Raw genomic sequence first — 22,318 nt, 5'->3', positions numbered from 1 at the left:
TTGAGATCCGAACACTTCTAGAACCAACTATCCATGCTATTTCGAACCCCCTTCTCCTCTTCTTAAAGAACTCACGACAGCAAGCACAACCAACCATCTGTATAGTACGATCCGAAAGTAGAGAAGATAAGGAAACTCAAGCAAAGCTTCGGGAACAAGGAGAGGAATAAGGAATAAACCTCGGAGCTATCCTACTGCAGGTGAGTAGCAACTTACTTTTGTTTCCTTGACTCACAGCCGAGATCGACCTTTAGGGCTTTGGAAAATCTCGCAAAACTCAACGTCCTCTTGTATCCTCGTGCTCTCCTTGACGATGTGATCGCGACTCTGTGGAAAACCCTCCGAAAGAGCCTTGGCCGGCCGCCGGAGTGGAACCCTAGAGCCCCTGCTGCATTTTTGCCGAGAAGAGCTACACCGTCGGGAGAGAAAAGGAGAGGAGAGGAATCAGGTCTCGGGTTATTACCTAAGTTCTCCTCTTATAACTAGGGTTTTTTAAATACTATACCTTAAATATTTGTCGCGCGCCTTTTTATTGTAACGACCCGACCCTTCGGCCTCTTGGGCGCCTTTACGGCAGCCGAACTGGCGGCCCCTTATGTCGTCGGCCCATTTGGCGACCTCTATGTCGTCGACCGATGACCATCGTCGTGTCGTTACTCACTAGGACTTTTCACCCCTGGCCAGTGGATTTTTGCCTTCCCCAAGATTCGAACTCTAGACCTCCAGGCTATGTACTAGAGTTTATGAATCCTGGTAGCCAAGTGAGCACAACTTACTTGGCTACCAGGATTCATAAACTCTAGTAAATTGTAACAACCCAAATTTCCTCATTTCGATTCCTAAAAGTAATTTAAAAATATTTAAAAATGCTATAGAAATATTCTAGGGATTTTTAGAAAGTTTTAGAATATTTTTATGTAATTTTTGTAGGTCGTTTGGTATTTTCACTAAACGAAAGAAGTTTCGACAAAAAAATATCCAAGCCGAGATTCGAACCCGAGACCTCGGATTAAGCTGAACCTTAAGCGGATCTGGCTAACCAAGTGTTCACGCGGGTGTTTCTAATTAAAGAAGGAGAAAAATCTGTTTAAGCAGTAGTTAAGGAATAGGAAATAAATTGAAATAAAAAGGGGTGGAAGAGGAATCGAACCCGAGATCAGAGGTTTCGATGGAATCTGGCTGACCAAGTGTGCCAGCGGTAGATGCTGATCAGATATGCAGCGACAAATATTTAGGGTATAGTATTTAAAAAAAAAACCCTAGTTATAAGAGGACACTACAACAAAAATACTCATAGACATCAGTGGAACAACAATGGTTTTAAGCAAAAACCGATGTCTTTGAGTATTTTACACCGGTTTTTCCAAAAATCGGTGTCTATGAGCGCAGATTTTAGCTCATAGACATCGGTTTTTTAGGTGATGTCTATGAGCGCCCATTTTTTCATTAATAGACACCGATTTTAACCGCGGTTTTTAAAATCCGGTGTTAATGAACCAAAATAAAATATTTTAATATTCCCACAGCCAAAATTTGCAACACTGTGAAGTTCCCTCCATACCTAAATCTATATCGCGCCCCTTCCTCCGCGCGACCATCTCTCTCGCCTAAACCTAAACCTAAACCTCCGACCATCTCTCTCAACCTCATCTCCCTCTTCCCCTTCCTAGATCGACGCCCCTTCCTCTCCCGATCAGGATAAAGACATGACGCCCTTGCTTCTCCGTCCAACCACACCGCATCTCCTGCAACTCCTCCCTTTGGGTGAGAAGAGGAGGCCTTCTTCGCATTCCGGTAGTTTTTCCTTCATCATCTCCGGTCCAGCATTCACTGCCACTGCTAGAGTCCTTCTACATATTCCGGTAATTTTTCCTTTATCCATTGTCGCTAATTTCATCTTCTTGTTCCCTAATCAAATTCAAAAGGCTTCAAGCACACAAAACAAGGAAGAAGACGGAGCGTGACAAACGTCCTCATTACACTTCGCACTCGACCAAGCGGAGGATAAAGCTACCACCATGGCAGCTTCCGCTTCTCATCCTCATCTCGCCTGTAACTCCGCTAACCAAGGCCACGGTTACGGAGGAGGAGGAGAAGCGTCCACGTTGTGAAACCTCGGCCACGTTGCTCGCAGTCTCGCTTGTTTTTTTTGTTGGTCCAGTCGGTGATAAAAGTTTCACCTTCCCCCAATTGGATGCTTTCATAGTTGCTTCTATCTCTTTTTCCCCAATCAAAAGGGAAAAAATGGTTCTTTTTCGTTGTGGTTGCGAGGGGTTGATTTGATGTGAAACCCTAGTCACTTCCATGCTGTTAGGTCGATTTGTGTGAGCGGACGTATCAGATTCGAGCTCGATATGGAAAACTACTGCCTTTCGCCGGAGGCCGTCGCCCGGGAGGACATCAAGACCTTCCCCCGTCCCCATCATGACCAGGACACCCGCCCACTAGCCAACAAGAACCACCTCCGCCAGAACAGCGGCGGGCACTCCAAGTGAATGGCGGCGGTTCTTAGTGGAGACGCCAGGGCGGTGGGCGGGATTAAGGAGAAGTACGTGCTAGATCGCGAGCACTATCGCAGGGAGTTTGGAGTCACCTACCTCTGCCTGGACCACTTCACCGGGGAACTGCTCACCTGCAAGTCGATCTCGAAGAGGAAGCTGCGGACGGCGGTTGACGTGGAGGACGTGAGGCGGGAGGTCGGGATAATGCGGCACCTGCCGAGGAACTCCAACATCGTGAACCTGTGGGAGGCGTGCGAGGACGACGGAGTCGTGCATTTGGTCATGGAGTTGTGTGAGGGCGGGGAGCTCTTTGACCGCATTGTGGCGAGGGGCCACTACTCATAGCGCGCGGCAGCTGTGGTCATGAAGACCATTGTTGAGGATGTCTTCATGATCCGTGAGTTCCTTCCTCAGTTCCTTGTGTTGGAATTGGCAGCAACTTGGGCGGAGAAGGGAGGATGTCTTCTCCTACTCCTCCCTTCTGAGATGGACTGCGAAGCCCTGCATAATGGACATTGATGAAGCCGGAAGAGGCGCCATTTTGGGTACACTTATTTTCTCCTTCATCCCCCATTTCCTCCCTTCTTTCCCACTATGATCACTTGATTTCGCTGCGTATTTCATTGACAAAGAACGATCATCATCTATCAGTTTAGGTCCCATGGTGTATGGCTGCTTGTACTGCGCGAAGTCCTACCAGAAGACCCTCGCCACTTTGAACTTCGCAGGTCCAAATCATCCTCATCTTCTACTGCTTGCTGATTTTTTCCCCCTTTGATGAAGTGTCTATTGGAACCCCAAGGTATTTTGATGTGATCAAACAAGCTAAGTTAGGTCCTGCGTTTGTTTAACCCTTGTGTCAAAGTGTGCAGGAGCTTAGGAACACAGGAATTCGAGCGGAAGACGCGGCTAGCGAGAAGGACGGCACGGGGAGAGAGACGACGGGCTCGGTGCGTCCGAGGGACGAGGTGACTGTGGAAGAGTACACCGGTGGACGAGAAGAACGTGCGCGGCATTCGAGGGACGAGAAACCGGGAAGGAAGGTTGCTCGAGGAGAAGGCCGGAACATGGGTTCGGGTGAGCCCTATTCCGGATGGGCGTGATCACCCAAGCTAGTGGAGCCAGAACAGAAAACCCGGACCGAGACGAGCAGAGGTCCGGACGAAAAAGTCAACCAGAGTTGACTTTTGGGGTCCGGGGCGCCCGGACCGGAGATGACTTTTTGACCAGGATCGAGATTTGACTCGATCCAACCATTCGGGATAAAATTTATCCCTGTCTGCCCAGGCGCCCCGACCAAGGCTATAAATATATCCAGTCCGATGCTAACATTTATAAAAACAACTTGTAATCAATTCTTTCATTTCTACTTTTCTTTCTGTGTCTCAACGTTGTAAAGAGGCTACTCCGCCCAGAGGAGAATCAGATAGTGCGCTTACATTCCTTGGATTAGCAATCCCCTGATTGCAAACCAAGTAAAACTCTGGTGTCTGCTTTTCATTACTTAGTCTCTTTTATTTATTTATTACAAGTATTCATTATATAGTTGAAATCCGAGAAAGGTTCGAGTTTTATTTTGTAGGGTAATTCACCCCTCCCCTCTTGCTGGCCTCCAAAGGGACCAACAAGTGGTATCAGAGCCAAGGCGCTTCAGGAGGACTAACCGCCGATCGAAGCAACAAGATGGCCGGACCAAGTATCGTCCCACCAAAATTCGAGGGGAACTTCGCAGACTGGAAGCGTCGTATGGAGGTATTCCTAAAAACAGATTTTGAAATTCGGTTTATTATGAAATATGATTTTGTAGCTCCAATAGATAAAGATGGAAAAGAAAAAGAAGAGAGCGATTGGACAAAGAAGGAGCAGAATGAGTCGGTAGCAAACAGCTGTGCGGAACATCACCTGCTGAGCGTGTTACCGCCTCAAGAGGTCAACCGCATCGGAAACTATTTATCTGCAAAAGAACTTTGGGAGAAGTTCTTGGAACTCCACGAAGGCACGTCCGAAGCAAAGCTCGCTAGAATGGACATCCTCCGCAACAAACTGATGAACATCCTTTGGAGAAAGGTGAGAAAGTAGTAGGTTTACATGCAAAGGTAAAAGAACTAGTTACTGGTCTCGAAAACCTTGGTGAAACGGTAACAAACCGGGATACTATTCGCTACGCGCTCAATGCGTTTCCAAGAACTCCGGAATGGACATCAATCGTCGATGCTTACTACATCTCAAAAGACCTGGAGGTAAGTACTTTAGAAGAGTTGTTTTCTACCCTTGAATTACATGAATCTAGATATGCAGAGATATTAAACGACACAACACAGACTATGGCGCTGAACGCAACCAACAAGGATGAACCCGAGTTAGACTCCGAAGACGATCAAGAAGCGTACATGGTAAGAAACTTTAAAAAGTTTTTTAGATCTAATAAATTTAAAATGCAGAATAAAAAGAATCAAAAAGGTAGAAGAAAGGTACAGTGTTACCAGTGTCAGAAGGAGGGACACCTAAGGGAAGACTGCCCAGAACTCAAGAAGGTTAAAATGAAGACACCCAAGAAACACAACCTAAAAGTAACTTGGGATGACACTTCTTCAACTGAATCAGAAGCTCAAGAATATGCGGGAATTGCACTGATGGCAAGCCACGAAGGACAAAGTACATCAGAACCCAGCATCGATGAAGGGGGAGCGACCTCAGATGGAAGTAGCGAAGCAGGGGGAGATTCAGGCTTCAAGTCTGATATGGTAAGTGAGGTATGCCTCTTACCCCCTGATGAACTTTACTTTGGTATCAAAGCTATGACTAAATCCATGTATAAATTAGAAAATAAAAATGCCAAATTAGAAAATGAAATTTTAGAAACAAAGAGAATTTTGGCAAAATCATGTCTTATAGAGGATTTTGAAAAATTGAAAATTGAAAATGAAAAACTAAAAGAAGAAATAGAAAGATTGAAAAAATCTAATGGTTCAAATATTTCTACTTTTAGAAATTATGGAGGTTTAAATTGGTATTATAGATTTCATCAAAATCAAATTAGAAATATATCAAAAATCTATATACCTAGGAAATACTTGGTTAATCCTGTAGGTAGGAACCTCTATTGGGTTCCAAAAATCTATTTAATTTAAAATTAAAAATTAGACTTAGCATTTTCAGCAAGGAAATTAAACAACTAATTTCTTTATGAGGCTTTGTCTAAGGAAGTGGTTGTTGCTCCAATAACCAAGAAGGCCTAGTGCCTCGCCACGACCTGGAAGCCAAGTATCGAAATGAAAAGTTTAATTGACTAACTGAAAAAGCATTAATTTAAATTACTTAATGCTTTAAAAGAGTTATTCAATTTGTGTTAGAAAATATTTTATTTTTTTTAAATTTTTTATTATCTTAGAATTTTTTTAATGATAATATTGCCTTATAATTTTTTAAAATTGACTTAGAATTGTTTCTTATGAATATTAACTTAGAATTTTTTTAATTAATTAGAATTTTTTGTTTGGGGATGTTGAGTTAAGTTTCAAACTTAAAATTTTTTTTAACACTTATGATTGTTTTATCTGAAAAATGTTTTACTTAAATGTTTTTTTTTCGAAAGAAAAATTCTGAAGAGTGTCTTTAAATTGAATTTTACTTAGACATTATTAAATATTTTACACTTAAAGTTTTTGTTTGAATTTACCTTAGACTTATTTTTAACCCCAATTTTTATGTGATCAAAGGGGAAGAAGTATGTTAAGTCTAGGGGGAGGTACTATAATTTTTCAATTGAAAAATATTTGACCTTATTGGAATATAAATCGTTTTTATTGCATATGGTTACCCTAACTTAACTTGGGTTGCTTACATCAAAAAGGGGGAGATTGTTAGAACCCCAAGGTGTTTTGATGTGATCAAACAAGCTAAGTTAGGTCCTGCGTTTGTTTAACCCTTGTGTCTAAGTGTGCAGGAGCTTAGGAACACAGGAAGTCGAGCGGAAGACGCGGCTAGCGAGAAGGACGGCACGGGGAGAGACCCGACGGGCTCGGTGCGTCCGAGGGACGAGGTGATGCTGCAGAAGAGTACACCGGCGGATGAGAAGAACGCGCGCGACATTTTCGAGGGATGAAAAGCTGGAGAGGAAGACTGCTCGAAGGTCGGAAGTTGGGTTCAAGTGAGCCCTATTCCAAATGACCGAGATCACCCAAGTGAGCGGAACTGGAGCGGAAGACCCGGACCAATGCGAACGGAATCGGAGCGGAAGACCCAGACTGAAAAGTCAACTAGAAGTTGACTTTCTGGTCCGGGCGCTCGGACCTAGTATGGGAGCCCGGAGCAGGGTTTTATCCAGAATGTGACATGGCGCGTTCCATTATGATGGGGATAAAAGTTTATCTCCTCCCAGGCACCTGGAACCCTTCTAGTCACCCCAACTAGGGCTACAAATACAGCACTGGTCCCAGAAGCTTATAAACAACACTTGTAATCAATTCATTTCTTGTTTAGCTTTTTCATTTGTGCTGTCAACGTTGTAAAGAGGCTACTCCGCCCAGAGGAGAATCAGATAGTGCGCTTACATTCCTTGGATTAGCAATCCCCTGATTGCAAACCAAGTAAAACTCTGGTGTCTGCTTTTCTTTACTTAGTCTTTTTTATTTATTTATTACAAGTATTCATTATATAGTTGAAATCCGAGAAAGGTTCGAGTTTTATTTTGTAGGGCAATTCACCCCTCCCCTCTTGTCAGCCTCCAAAGGGACCAACAGTGTCTTCTTTCTAATTAGAAAAGCTTGGACCAGTTGAAGTTTCTGTGTAGGTATGGATGTGGGCACATTGATTTAATCTTGTGATTAGGTTAAGAATAGATAATTAACATAACATTTCTTCCACTGATACTGTCTTTATCTGATTATTTTGTGTTGCTAATAATGTGGTGCAGCCGTGGAACTATCTATGCTAGTGTTGTCTTCCAAAATAGTTCGTGTATTGCCATTAATGTTGTTCTAAGGAAAGAATTTATCTCACAATTCATTGTTTACTTAACATTTTGTTCCTTGCATTTCGCTAAGTTAGTTTGCTAAAACAAAAGAACACTTCGTAAGAATGTTTTCCTTATTTTCTCCTCCTTGGTAATATTTTAAGAACTATTGGCAATGCACTTATTGAGATTGTTTTCATGTCTAATTTGAATATTTTGATCTCTGAGTGTCTGGAATGAGAAGATTAAGTTCATAATGTTATGAATGGAGTGAACTATTGGCAATGGCACTGCTTGAACAAGAAGCAATTTTTGTTCAGTGGAGTTGAGGGAGAGTCTTATTTTTACTGTATTCATCTATTTATTTTAGTCTTAAAGTTCTCCTGGTTAATGAAGATAGAATGATTAGTTACCATATGAATGCATACTAATGATCTTCATTTTTGTTGAGTCTCATTAATGATCACTTCCATTCAATAACATAACTTGAAGTTTAGTTTTACTATAAGGGCGTGCTCTACTTATTTTTTTTTTCTCTTTTTACCCCAATTCTAGGTGAAAGATTTTCTGAGATAGTTGGAAGCCCTTATTACATGGCTCCAGAAGTTTTAAAATGGAATTATGGACCAGAAATTGATATATGGAGTGCTGGAGTTATACTCTATATCTTACTGTGTGGAGTTCCACCATTTTGGGCTGGTAAGCTTTCTATCAATAAATCCATTTTGCACACTTCATTATTTGTTCTACCACTTTCTACAAATAAGTTACTTATTGTCTACTGTAAACTTTCCATGAATAAATCTATTCTTTATTAGTTCTATCACTTTATGCTAATAAGATACTTATTGTCTATTAATTAATACACTTTTTGTATTTCTTCAGATACATTTTCTATCTAATGAGCTATGATTTCTTAATTGCAGAAACTGAACAGGGAGTTGCTCAAGCAATTCTTAGGGGCGTAATAGATTTCAAACGGGAACCATGGCTTAGTATTTCTGACAGTGCTAAAAATTTAGTTCGGCTGATGTTGAAACCTGATCCCATGCTTCGGTTAACTGCAAAGCAAGGTTGTCTTTCATGATCTTTCATGATTCACATATTCAAAGTTTTTATGTGAGTATTGATTCTTCATTATTTTCTGATATGGTATTGCTAATTTGTAAAGATTAGCTTGAACTAAACACAATCGTTACTGTTAGTTCCATAACAAAATATCTTCAGGATTCAGAATTGCTCATACTTCTTTTTTTTTAATCATAAACATATTCCTTATATCCAACCCTTTTCTGTTGAATTTTACATGATTTAATTCCCTAAGTTTCTTCTCATTTTAGTTCTAGCTAGAAGAATATGAAGCCCAACTAGCGTCTATTATCACTATCAGGAAGAAAACTTTTCTTGGGTATGCCTAATGTAGTGTGACAAAAACCAGTTCATAACTGCTATTCAATTCAAAGGATTTGTCATTTGTGTGATATACATAACAGTATAGTAATGTTCACCAACCAACTTTTAAGCATAGAAAATGGGTAGAATGTCACAAACCTATCATTTGCAACTCCATCTGAACCCTATCAAAAGAGGCCAAGATTGCTCTGTAACAAACCTTGATGCCTGGCGAAGAGAATTAAAATGAAACAGAATGCAACTCTAAGAAAAACTCAAAGGAATTTTTCAAGTAAACTTCTTCAAAATTTTTAGCAGTTAACAATAGTCCTAAAATTATATGTCAAAGAATTTTTACAAACTTCTTCAATACTTGAAAAATTCCTTTGAGTTTACTTGAAAAAATTTTGAAAAATCCTTACAACTATTTTTCAAGTAAACAATAGTCCTAAAAATTAGAAACTTTTTTATAATTTAACTGCTAAAAACATGAAATCTTTCATGATCATTCCTTTGGCCCTTATTCTTTTCTGAGTATTAGAAAGATCCTTTTAAATTTTGTGTGTGAATTTGTTCATTCACAATTAGGACTCCTCTCCATTTTCTATTTATTTTTATAGCTATTTTTTTGCTTTATTCTTTATTTTATTTTAGTTTTCTTTCTCTCTCGTCTTTTTATTCCACTCCACTCCACTGTTAAGTTCCCATAGGTTTTGTTGAACCTATAGAATCTAACCCATTTTCTTATTGAGCAATCTAATCCATTTTATTATGGAGCAAAGGGCATGAATTTGATGACCTCTTTGCTTCATGTTTTCCTTTGGAAATTTATTAATTAATATTTGAGAGTTAGAACTGGTATAGATATATTTAAGTTAATCTCGTGTTTAAATTAGGCTTAATCTTATGGTCGAACCGAGGTGGGACCAGGCTTGAACTAAACTGGGATGGTCCTGTTGACTGGTTCAACGATAAATTAGAGTTTTGTGCATCAAAACCCACTCCTTATTTTCCCTGAACTCCTTAATGCTCCTTACAAGCGGGCCCATCTCTTTTCTCTTCTCTTGCGAGCTAAGCAAGCACGTCCTCCTCCTATTCACCCATTTGAATAGTAGCCCTTTTGCCACTATCGTTTACAAAACCTTGATCGAAAGAAGCCCATGATCATTTATCTCTCCTCTTCTTCCTTTGTCACTGTCAATGTAGGTTATCATCACAGTGGCACATAGCTAAGTCACCCTTGTTGCTCAAACTTGTGGAGTAACTGAGTACTCTTTTCGACCAAGGCTGAAATAAATTCTTAGATTTAGTATTTTTAGAATGTTTAGGTTCTGTGAACTGTTGTGATAATGGAACCTATTATCTACTTGTTTATTTCTTCACTTTAATTATCATTTGTCATTGGACTGTTAATCTCTTTTTGATTTTGTGGATAACTTTGCTGTAAACTATGCTCTGAAGAGAGTTTATTCTGTCAACTATGCATTGGGGATATCTGGACGCAGGAAACCTTGCTAGCATCTATTATGAAAAAAGTCAACTTGACATGGCAATTCTGCATTACAAGCAAGCTATCAACTGTGATTCTACCTTTATTGAAGCTTACAATAATCTGGTAAGTTGATAATGGTCTAATATGTCAAAATGTGGTATCCTTCTTGTTGGTGAGCCAGGTTAGTTAATGATCGACTTTCTTGCACATTAAAAGGGGAATGCTCTCAAAGACGCTGGACATTATAGGGTGACTTTTTAATTTGGATATTTTTATTCTCTTAAGTTTTTTTTCCTTGTTGAATAACTTCATTTTAATAATTTTTCCCAAGTCATCCTTTGCTTTACAACCTAACCATCCACAAGCATTGTCAAGCCTTGGCAACATATACATGGATTGGTAAGCTTTAGAAATGTTTGATGACAACTGTGCGGATACTTTATTTTTGTTTCTTAATGAAACTTCTCTTCATGCAGCAACATGATGAGTGTTGCTGCATCATTCTATAAGGCAACTTTAGCAGTTACAACAGGGATATCTGCGCCCTTCAACAACTTGGCTATTATATACAAGCAACAGGTAGAGTACTATATCTGCCTTTTTCATTGCTAGTTTGAGAGTTACTGCATATTGCCTCATTTAATGGAAGAAAGTCATATAATTTGTCTATCATCTTCTTTGCTGTCTTTGCCCCTAGTTGGAAATTGATAGTTCTCTTGTATTACACCAGGGAAATTATGCAGAAGCGATAGCCTGTTACAATGAAGTTCTTCGCAGACTGCTGCTGATGGTCTTGTCAATAGAGGGAACAAGATGGCATTAGAGGTAGTACAATAAATAGTACAATAAATCACAGAAATCACAATGAAGTTCTTCTGGTTGGTAGCAGAAATCATAGAAAATAGGGGGCTTAGTGCAGGATATTCAGGATACCAAGATGGCATCAGAGGTAGTACAATAAATAGTATATCTCTTCATCAGAGGTAGCTTTGTTCTTCTATGATTCCTTCACTGGATTTGTTGTGTAGTTATATTTCTTTGTTCAACCATTATCATGCCTAGTAATTTGTTGTATGATGCTGTCGGTTCTTATCAATTTGTACACTTGAATTAGAAGGAGCAAATTATCTATGTTATATTCTAAGCAGCATATACTAAGTGTCATATATGAAAGTTTTAGATTCTATGTTATATTCGTTATCTTCCATAGTAGCCTTTAAAAACTCAGTATTCTATTTTATTTGATACATGTACACATTTGTTTTAGTTATTTGACATATGGTGGATTTATGTGTTTTTACAGTTTACAAATCTCTAAGTACTCCAGAGTTGAAATTGATGAAGTGCGGTTCGAGTGGGCTGAATGCATGCTAGATTACATTTGAAGTGCAGTTCTACCTTGATGTGTTAAAAGAATGTTCTACCTTGATTTTGATATCTATTAGCTAGCTTTTGATGTAAAAAGAATGTTTGGGTATTTTATGGATATTGTTGTAAGAAGATTATATATATAATTTGTGAATATTTGTGTATTTTTTGGATATTATTGAATGAAGAATATTTGTATAATTTGTGAATATTTGTGTTTTTTTTTTGTTATTGTCGGTTTTTCATTGTTTCGGAAATCAAATTTGTGTTGTAAAAAAATATACATATTACATCAGTTTTCCACCGCTGTAAAACCGGTGTTATTAACTAATATTACATCGGTCATTTACCGCTGCCAAAACTAGTGTTATTAACATACAATATTACATCAGTTTTACACCGTTGATGAAACGGTGTCGTTAAGTGATACTACACTGGTTAATAACCGATTCGAACACCGGTGTCGTTAAGTGATACTACATCGGTTTTAACCCAATGTCTAAAATGGCAGACTTTTAACATCGGCTTCATAGACATCGGTCGAAAATGAAATAGACACCGGTGGAAAACCGATGTCTATGAAGGTTTTTGTTGTAGTGGGAGAACTTAGGTAATAACCCGAGACCTGATTCCTCTCCTCTCCTTTTCTCTCCCGATGGCGCAGCTCTTCTCGGCGAAAACGCAACAGGGGATCTAGGGTTCCTCTCCGGTGGCCGGCCAAGGCTATTTCGGAGGGTTTTCCACAGAGCCGCGATCACGTAGTCAAGGAGAGCATGAGGATACAAGAGGACACTGAGTTTGCGAGATTCTCCGAAGCCCTAAAGGTCGATCTCGGCTGTGAGTCAAGGAAACAAAAGTAAGTTGTTACTCACCTGCTGTAGGATAGCTCCAAGTTTTATTCCTTGTTCCTCTCCTTGTTCCCGAAGCTTTGCTTGAGTTTCCTTGTCTTCTCTGCTTTCGGATAATACTGTACAAATGGTTGGTTGTGCTTGCTGCCGTGAGTTCTTTAAGAAGAGGAGAAGGGGGTTTGAAATAGCATGGATAGTTGGTTCTAGAAGTGTTCAGATCTCAATTTTGACCCATTGGTTGTGCTGTGTAGTTAAATTTCAGAATTTCCTTTTTCTGAGCATGAAGAGTAATTGTTGTAGCAATTGTTTTTTTTTTCTTCTTCACTGCCGTAGCACATGATATGAGGAATAATTGTTGTAGCAATTGGTTTCTTTTTGTCTTCTTGCTGTGGTACTGAACATGAAAAGATTTAGTTTCGTTTGAGCTTATAGTTTAATAAGTACGCACAGCCTGGTAATTTATAAATTATGTTATTACCACTTAGCAAGCATGAACAACCTCTTAATTACAGAGTCCGGCTTTTATAATAAAGCTTACAGTTTGCCCTGCCATGGAATAAACCTGTTCAGTTACATAAAGCTTGCAGATTTGTGTTTCCCTATTTGCAATTCCTGAACAGGGGCAGTCCATATATAATGAGCATTGCAGTTTAGTTTTTTTTTTCCTTGCTACTTTAGTGAGCATGAATGCATTAGCAGATTCTGTTTATTATTCCAGTAGGCATGAAGTTCGGGTTTTCTTAAACTGCAGTTCAGTGTTTTTTGTGGCTGTCGTGAGCAGGATAGCCTTGGTCACGTTCTGGATTTTTGCCACATATGCATATATGTGTTAGTTTTTAATAGCTCTTTAATCTGAAGCATACAGTTAGTTGTCTTTGCTATTTTAATAAGATGAACAACCATGTATTTTAGTGGAATGATTATGTGCCTTATTAAACCTTTTTAGAGGATTATGAGTAGCTATAAGAAAGAGAGACCAAGGTCTTAATAGGATCCCTAAGTTTAAGAATTGGGATCAGTAGCACGCCAAGTGCTCAAAGAAATGGCAAGGCATTTTATTAGAAGAATATTAAAAGATAACAAGTATTTTATTTTAAAGAAAGGCTAGTACCCGACTTCCAAGGTTGTCGTTAAATAAATCCAGGTGACCAATTCAAAGGTCTTGGCCCTGGTAAGACCAAGGTCATTACCCTCGTAGGACTGATGACTAGCTACCACAGTCTCTATTAGGGAGCCCGCACTGGTACTAAGCCTGGGCCCAAGAGAAAGTTTATTATTATTTTGAAGTATTAAAGTATAAGTTTTGAAGCAAATGAAACATGCTTCACTTATGTTTAGAGTCAACAAGTTTAGCTTCTTTTAATTCGAAGCATGCAGTGTTAGTTTTATTTATTTCCTGATTAGTTTATTGAGCATGATTAGACTTATCTTCCAGCATGCAGTTTTATTACATATCATGAGTATGCAGATTTTAGTGCTTGCTAATGAATATGCATGAGTAGATTTATTTCTTAGTTTCAGTACTATTAACATGAGTTGCTATATATGCTTTATTTTAGAGCATTCAGTTTCTAGTTTCTTCCCGTATAATGCACATTCGTGTTTTTGTGAGTTAGACAGCGCTTACTAAGCATTCGCTTATAGTTTGCATTTCCTCCTACTACAGATACTGGAAAGGAAAAGTTTTAGCAAAGGAATGCGACAAGGAGGTGTTCGATGATGTGTGATGCCTGGACTATGGAGAGATCTGGGGATTTGCCATGAATTTATTAAGACTGTTTTCGTTAAATTGTTAAAAGAATTTAGAACTTGTACATGCTATTCTATGGATCGTTTTATCGTGCTTTGCAAGAGTTGATTATTTTGGTTATATATGAACTGCGTGGTTGTTTGATATATGTTCCAACCGCCTGTGGCTGAAGTATACTATGTATGCATCTCATTTTATGGTCATCGGTACAGGGGAGATGCTGTCGAAATTTTTCGATAGAGACTCCTCATGGTTTCGATCATAACGGTTAAGTAGAGTTAGTAGTTAAGTAACGGCGGTCACCCTTAGAGAGTAGTAGTAGTATGAAGGGTAGTCATTACAGTTGGTATCAGAGCAAGTTCCCATTCTCCAGCATCACACATCAGCACCAGCCTTGCCGTCTTCAAGTAAGAAAGTATTTAAGTTTTCTTTTATGCTTTTCCTTATCATTTGCAGTTTAGAGTATTTACTTAGATATGCTTAAGTAAGATGAAAGTTCTTGTTTTCTTTTGTTTACATATGTATATATGTCTAGGAAGAATAGAGATGATTTTAGTTTTTTCTTTTTTACATAACTAAATGTCAAGAAAAGGACACCCCCGTACCGCTCGTACTGAGAACCAAGATCAGGAGAATGAAGAGCTTAGATCAACTGAGCCATTCTCTCTAAAGTTGTTGCCCAACTCTAGAGACAAGTAGTAGAGCAGCAACAAGTGATTGCCAAGCTGATGGCCAATCAGCAGCCAGTTCCTCCCACTCCTCCAACCATCAATGTGGAGACTCCAGTGGTGACTGAGGTTCCACCATCCGCCCTGGAAGTCCCCACAGCACCTAGAAGACAAGAAGCGTACCTGATATAGTGGTTGAAGCTGAAGCCAAAAAGTTTCTTAGGCACGACTGAGCCCTGGGATACTCAGGCTTGGTTCAGGACACAGGAGAACACCATGGAGCTTCTTGACTGGCCAAAAGTCGAGAAGGTTAATTGTGCCTCTTTTTGCCTATCTGGAGATGCTCGTATTGTTAGTTAGAGCCCTAGAGCCAATCATTTGATGATTGTATGGACTCATGTATGTCATATTCTTATATATATATTAAGGCATTTGGTTTTTGGTTATTATGCTTATTTGTATTAGTGCCAGATAAAGTAAGTATAGTAACGTCCTTGAGTAGAAGGTTCTTACCTATATCAATCGATTAGTTGAATCGATAGTGAGATGATATAGGGAACACTACTCTAAATCATTCCTAGTCGAGTATTAACATTCAGGGACAATGTTAATACAATAAGACTAGCATGTAGGTCAGCTCGATGACTTGATCTCACAAGTCATGGATATAGAGATATTAAGCTGACACATGGGTATGCATTAGAGAATGTATACTGAATGACCCGCCATGAGAAAGTATCATGGATCGTTATATGAGTGTCATATACTTTCTCATGTGGCTATTAGTATGACTATTAGTCCTTTGACCTGAAGTCACCATGGATCCCTACATAAGGAGTTATGTACTTTGGTTTCGTCACCCGTAGCTGGTGGACTATAAAGGCGATTACCGGGTATATAACGAATTATGTAGAGGGATGTGAGTGATGTAGATGGGATCTATCCCTCCCATATGAGGAGCGACATCGGTATTCTTGATAGAGTGAGACCACTAAGTTGGTCCAAATGAGTCAACATTAGATGTTGAGCTCATTTGATCGAGTGAGTCTACTTGGAGTTCAAGATTTAGATTGATTAGAGGATGACACGGTCTATGCCTCACATTGATCAATCTAGATGTCTAGGATAGAAGGACATTTGTCACATATTGTGAGGAGTCACAATTAGTAGTCACAAGGTGATGTTGGATCTCAACATTTCTTGTAACTTGGGTAGCAATGATGTATTGCTAGATGCCGCTCATTGCTTATGTTTCTAAAAGAGTTTAGAAACATTGCCAACGTTACAAGAACCTATTGGGTCACACACAAAGAACATGTGGATGGAGATTAGGTTCATATGATGAACCAATAGGATTAGGTTCATATGATGAACCAAAGATTGGATTCGAATTAGACTTATTGAGTTAGACTCAATTAGATTCAATTGTTGAATGAGTCTAATTTACATTTGATTCATTGAGTCAATTTATATTAATGAATTGAGATTCATTAAATTAAAATTGACTTGAATCAAAGCTTGGATTTAACTCAACAAGGAAGAGATTGGGTCAAGTTTGACTTGACCAAATTGGAAGTTGAAACATCAAGTTTGACTTGATGCATTGCCACATCATGTAGGTTGACTCATCCTACATGGCATGACACATAGTTGCCACATCACCTCCACCTCATGAGGTGTGCCACCTCATTGGAGGTTACACTCTCCTTTCTTTAATGTGGCCGGCCACATTAATGAGAGGAGTTATGTGGCCGGCCACACTTAATGGTGTGGAGTTTTTTCATTTGTGTGTATTGATGTGGTTTTATTGTATCATCTTCCTTCTTGCTTCCTCTCTCCATGGATGATGGTTGCCGTGCACTTGATTGGGAGGAGAGGTGTGAGTTAAGTCCAAGACAATAAGAGAGTGTGAAGGTCACAAAGGAGAAGACTACTAGAGGAGTGGTGAGATTCTTCTTGTTTTCTCTTCTTTTCTCTTCTTTCCAATTCCATCCGAGAGCATCTAGAGAGTGCTAGCACATTTGTGGTGCTCTCTCTTCCATCCTTGAGAGTTAGAGAACCCTCCTTGTTCGTGTGGATACCGAGAGAGGATTGTCTACGTTGACAATCTTGAGATCCGGCGATTTTGGACCTTGCGGGATTGCGAAAGGCACGCTACAAGGGTAAACACTTTTTCTCGTAGATCTAAGTAGTAGATCGGTTTTTGAACTCGTACAAGAAATAGTTTTTCGAATTTTGTATACGAATCTTTGCACGGATCTACGGCTTTGGGTCCTTCGGGGTTTCCGCGACGTGAAAAAGCGATTTTCGCGGCCCGAAGAACCCAACACGTATATGGTGGGAGAGAGTTAAGAGCAAGAGAGCAGTCAATCAGATGAGCTGGGCTGACTTTGAGGCAGAGTTTTATGAAGAATTCTGCCGCCAACGGATCACCAATAAACATTATGAAGAGTTTATAGAATTTAGAAGGTGAACCATCCTTTGAGTTCACGGGAGTGCCGAAGAGGAAGACCCAGAAATTCCTCTCCTCCCTAACAGCTCACCAGATGTTAGCTAAAGGGTGTGCTGGTTTACTTGCATTCATTATGAGTATAGAAGAACAAGAAAGAACCAAGCGGGAGGAAGTTCGGATAGTCTGCGAGTATCCAGAGGTATTTCCAGAAGAGCTACCTGGACTACCTCCCAACCGAGAAGTTGAGTTTGAGATTTGAATTGGTTCCTGGTACCGGTCTAATTTCAAAAGCTCCATACCGCATGTCTCCAGCAGAGCTGAAGGAGTTACAAGAACAACTTCAGGAGCTGCTTAACAAAGGCTTCATCCGCCCTAGTAATTCACCATGGGGAGCTCCTGTGTTGTTTGTCAAGAAGAAGGATGGATCTATGCAGATGTGCATAGATTATAGGGTTCTGAATCAAGTGACAATCAAGAACAAGTACCCACTGCCCAGAATCGACGACTTATTTGATCAATTGAAAGGGGAAACAGTGTTCTCCAAGATAGACTTGCGCTCTGGGTCCCATCAGTTGAAAGTGAAGGAAAGTGATATACCCAGAACAGCTTTCAGGACCAGATACAGACACTACGAATTTGTAGTCATGCCTTTTGGTGTGACTAATGCACCTGCAGTCTTCATGGACATGATGAACAGAGTGTTCAGAGAATGCCTCGACAAATTTGTCATCGTGTTCATCGACGACATTCTGATCTATTCAAGAACCCTAGAGGAGCATGACACACACTTGAGAATAGTACTACAGACCCTTCAGCAGAAACAGCTTTATGTTAAATTCTCAAAGTGCGAGTTCTGGTTAGAGCAGGTGACATTTCTACGTCACATCATTTCTAAAGAAGGTATTCAAGTGGATCCTGCCAAAATAGAAGCGGTCGACAACTGGAGTAGACCCAAGAACGCCAGGGAGATCAGAAGCTTCCTTGGTTTTGCTGGGTACTATAGGAAATTCGTGGAGGACTTTCCAGGATAGCTTCCCCACTAACGGCCTTAACTAGGAAGAACAAGAAGTTTGAATGGTCAGACAAATGTGAGTAAAGTTTCCAAGCATTGAAGAAGAGATTGACAAGTTCTCCTATCCTGACTGTTCCAGAGAGCGACAAGAGTTTTGACATCTACAGTGATGCTTCCAAGATGGGCTTAGGAGCTGTACTCATGCAAGAAGGAAAAGTTATAGCTTATGCTTCCAGACAACTCAAAGACTACGAGAAGAACTACCCCACTCATGATCTTGAGCAGGCTGCTGTGGTCTTTGCACTGAAACTCTGGCGACACTATTTGTATGGAGTCCAGTGCAGAATCTTCACAGACCATCAGAGTTTAAAGTATTTCTTCACCCAAAAAGATTTAAACATGAGACAGCACAGGTGGCTAGAGTTGGTCAAAGACTATGACTATGAAATTCTCTACCACCTAGGTAAAGCTAACAAGGTGGCAGATGCACTAAGCAGAAAATCCAGTGCATTCCTGATGTCTTTGTCATCATTATCCTTGCCACTACAGAAGGAGTTGTCAAATTTCAAACTTGAAGTTATTTATGGGCGACTCTCTGCATTGACCTTAGAGTCTACCTTGCTTGAGGATATACAGAGAAAGCAAAGTGAAGATACAGATATCTAGAAGATCATGTTAGTTAGAGCCCTAGAGCCAATCATTTGATGATTGTATGGACTCATGTATATCATATTCATGTATATATATTAAGGCATTTGGTTTTTGGTTATTATGCTTATTTGTATTAGTGCCAGATAAAATAAGTATAGTAACGTCCTAAAGTAGAAAGGTTCTTACCTATATCAATCGATTGGTTGAATCGATAGTGAGATGATATAGGGAACACTACTCTAAATCATTCCTAGTCGAGTATTAATATTCAGGGACAATGTTAATATAATAAGACTAGCATGTAGGTCAGCTCGATGACTTGATCTCACAAGTCATGGATAAAGAGATATCAAGCTGACACATGGGTATACATTAGAGAATGTATACTGAATGACCCGCCATGAGAAAGTATCATGGATCGTTATATGAGTGTCATATACTTTCTCATATGGCTATTAGTATGACTATTAGTCCTTTGACCTGAAGTCACCATGGATCCTTACATAAGGAGTTATGTACTTTGGTTTCGTCAAACGTCACCCGTAACTGGGTGGACTATAAAGGCGATTACTGGGTATATAACGAATTATGTAGAGGGATGTGAGTGATGTAGATGAGATCTATCCCTCCCATATGACGGGAGCGACATCGGTATTCTTGATAGAGTTAGACCACGAAGTGTATGGCAATGCCCAAATGAGTCAACATTAGATGTTGAGCTCATTTTATCGAGTGAGTCTACTTGGAGTTCAAGATTTAGATTGATTAGAGGATGACACGGTCTATGCCTCATATTGATCAATCTAGATGTCTAGGATAGAAGGACAATGACATATATTATGAGGAGTCACAATTAGTAGTCACAAGGTGATGTCGGATCTCGACATTCTTGTAACTTGGGTAGTAATGATGTGTTGCTAGATACCGCTCATTACTTATGCTCCTAAATGGGTTTAGGGCATTGCCAACGTTACAAGAACCTATAGGGTCACACACTAAGGACAATTAGATGGAGATTTGGTTCATATAATGAACTAAGAGGATTAGATTCATTTGATGAATCAAATTGGATTAAGAGTAATCCAAATTGGGCTAATTGAGTTGGACTCAAGTTGATTCATGTATTCAATGTCTAATTTCGATTATGACTCATTAAATCAACTTAATTTAATGAATTAGATTCATTATATTAAGTTGGCTTGAATCATATGGTTGGATTAGATCAACCATGAGAGAGATTTGATCAAGTTTGACTTGATTTGAGAGGAAGAGAAAAAGTCATGTTTGACTTGACTTTTTGCCACATCACTAGTGAGTTGGCAAGATGTGGACCAATAGAATTGCTCCACATCATCAATGTGTGCCACCTCATGGAGGTTACAAGCCTCCATAGCATTTAATGTGGCCGGCCCACATTAAATGAGGAGGTTACACTTGTTGCCATGTCATTTAATGAGGTGGCAAGATGTGGACCAATAGTGTTGATCCACATCATCCTAGAGTGCCACCTCATGGGGGTTACAACTCTTAATGGTCTCCACATTAATTGGAATTAATGTGGGGGTTACACCTCCTAGAAGGTGGCCGGCCACTTAAATGTGGAGAACAATTTTCATTTTGGAAAATTGATTCTATCATTCATTCCTTCTTCTTCCTCCTAGAGTTCTTCTTGCTCTCTCCCTCTCCTCCTTCCTTGGCCGAACCACATAGGTGCTAGCACACCTTGGTTTTTGGTCACCTCCATCTAGTGTGTCTGTGTGGATACTTCTAGAGGACCGTGCGCTTGACGGTCTTGAGATCCGGCAACATTTGGACGAGCGGGATTCGCGTCAAGGGTAATGATCTTAACTTTAGTGTAGATCTAAAGTTTTACAAACTCGTACAAGAAAAGGTTTTTCAAAAGTTTTGTTTACGAATCTTTGCACGAGATCCATGGCTTGGTGACTCGGGTTTCGAGAAGCGGTTTCGCAGACCCGACAAACAGGGTATCGAGCCACGTGCAAAGACTTGTACGAGTTCGTTTGTATTTTTATGAAAATATACCTTCTGTGATTTTCTGTAAAAATTGAGTTTTTAGAGTTTTATGAGTAATTTTTCCGTAGAAGCGAAGCACAAGTGTCTCGGCACTTGTAGGCTTCGGCTACTGGAAAGTTTTCTTTTAAACGGCTTCGTTTTGCCCCAAATCCGTTTGGGACGGCGGGGTCGGGTGCCATTAGATCGCAAAGGAGCAACTCACGATGGTTAGATCGTGGGTAGGGCATTGCCCCTAACCCTCCGCGATTGCACCCGAAATCGCTAAAAACGAACCCGCCGGGAATTTTTTTTTCCCGAAACGGCAATGTCTCGACCTAAATCGTTTTGGGAGAGCGGGTTTAGGCGTTGTCGGATCGCAAAGGAACCCTCGCGATGGTTAGATCGCGGGTAGGGGCGCTGCCCCTGGCCCCGCAAGGGGATCCGTTCCGCGATTGCGCCCGAAACCGCTAAACGGGACCGCCGGGAAATTTTACTCATAAAAATTGTAAAAATTATTTTAAAATTACAGAAAAATTATGAAAAATATATAATTTTGAATTATATATTAATTTTTGATAGTCATGGCCCAAAATACCCAATAAGATTGGATTTGTGTTGTAATTCATAATACGGCCTGCGTGCCGTCATATGATTGTGTGTGCTGTATTTTTATTTTTTTTTCCACGGCCTGCGCGTCGTGCCTTTCTCTTATTCTGGTTGTAAATTAGATTTAGACTCGAATGTAACTCGAGTTTCAAATTGTAATGTACAAATTGGAGCGGTGGAGGGTCCACACGAGACGGAGTTCCGAGGCGGGAACGAGCAACACAAGGTGGTCAAAGGGAGGAGCTTGGAGAAGCTGTTGACCCTAGGTTGACCATTCGATCTTCTCATTGGCTTGAGAAGATCGTAGTAGGGCCATGACTAAATCACAAATAGATTAATTAATTAATTGTTATGTATCTGATGCATGTTTAATAATTAATTAATTAATTAGTGCCTTAACGATTAGATTAGATCTAAGTCGTGCACATTATGCACCCTTGCAGTTAGATTAGATCTAAGTCGTGCACAAGATGCATCCTTCTCGATTAGATTAGATCTAGATCGAACCAACTCTCACATGTATTGTTGAATCTGCCAAAGCAGAGCAATACATATTATCTTGGTAGGGTACGGAGGGACAATCTTGGTCCCGCCTATCAACGCATGGGTGA

The 22,318-nt window shown here is 39.9% G+C and overlaps 1 protein-coding gene across 1 annotated transcript; it reads left to right on the top strand.

Moving 5' to 3' along the window:
• Window positions 1-2,495: 2,495 nt before the first annotated feature.
• LOC122019287 (calcium-dependent protein kinase 16-like) lies at window positions 2,496-8,542 on the top strand. The gene is made up of 5 exons (XM_042576769.1): window positions 2,496-2,825; window positions 2,938-3,046; window positions 3,158-3,229; window positions 8,011-8,154; window positions 8,382-8,542. Exons 1-5 carry the CDS (start codon window positions 2,496-2,498, stop codon window positions 8,540-8,542), a joined length of 816 nt encoding a protein of 271 aa, XP_042432703.1.
• The last annotated feature ends 13,776 nt before the right edge of the window (window positions 8,543-22,318 follow it).

Source organism: Zingiber officinale, chromosome 9A (assembly GCF_018446385.1).
Source record: "Zingiber officinale cultivar Zhangliang chromosome 9A, Zo_v1.1, whole genome shotgun sequence".
NCBI classification, from domain to species: Eukaryota; Viridiplantae; Streptophyta; class Magnoliopsida; order Zingiberales; family Zingiberaceae; genus Zingiber; species Zingiber officinale.
Note: the sequence above shows the minus strand (reverse complement) of the source record. Positions and strands in the feature narration are given on the sequence as shown.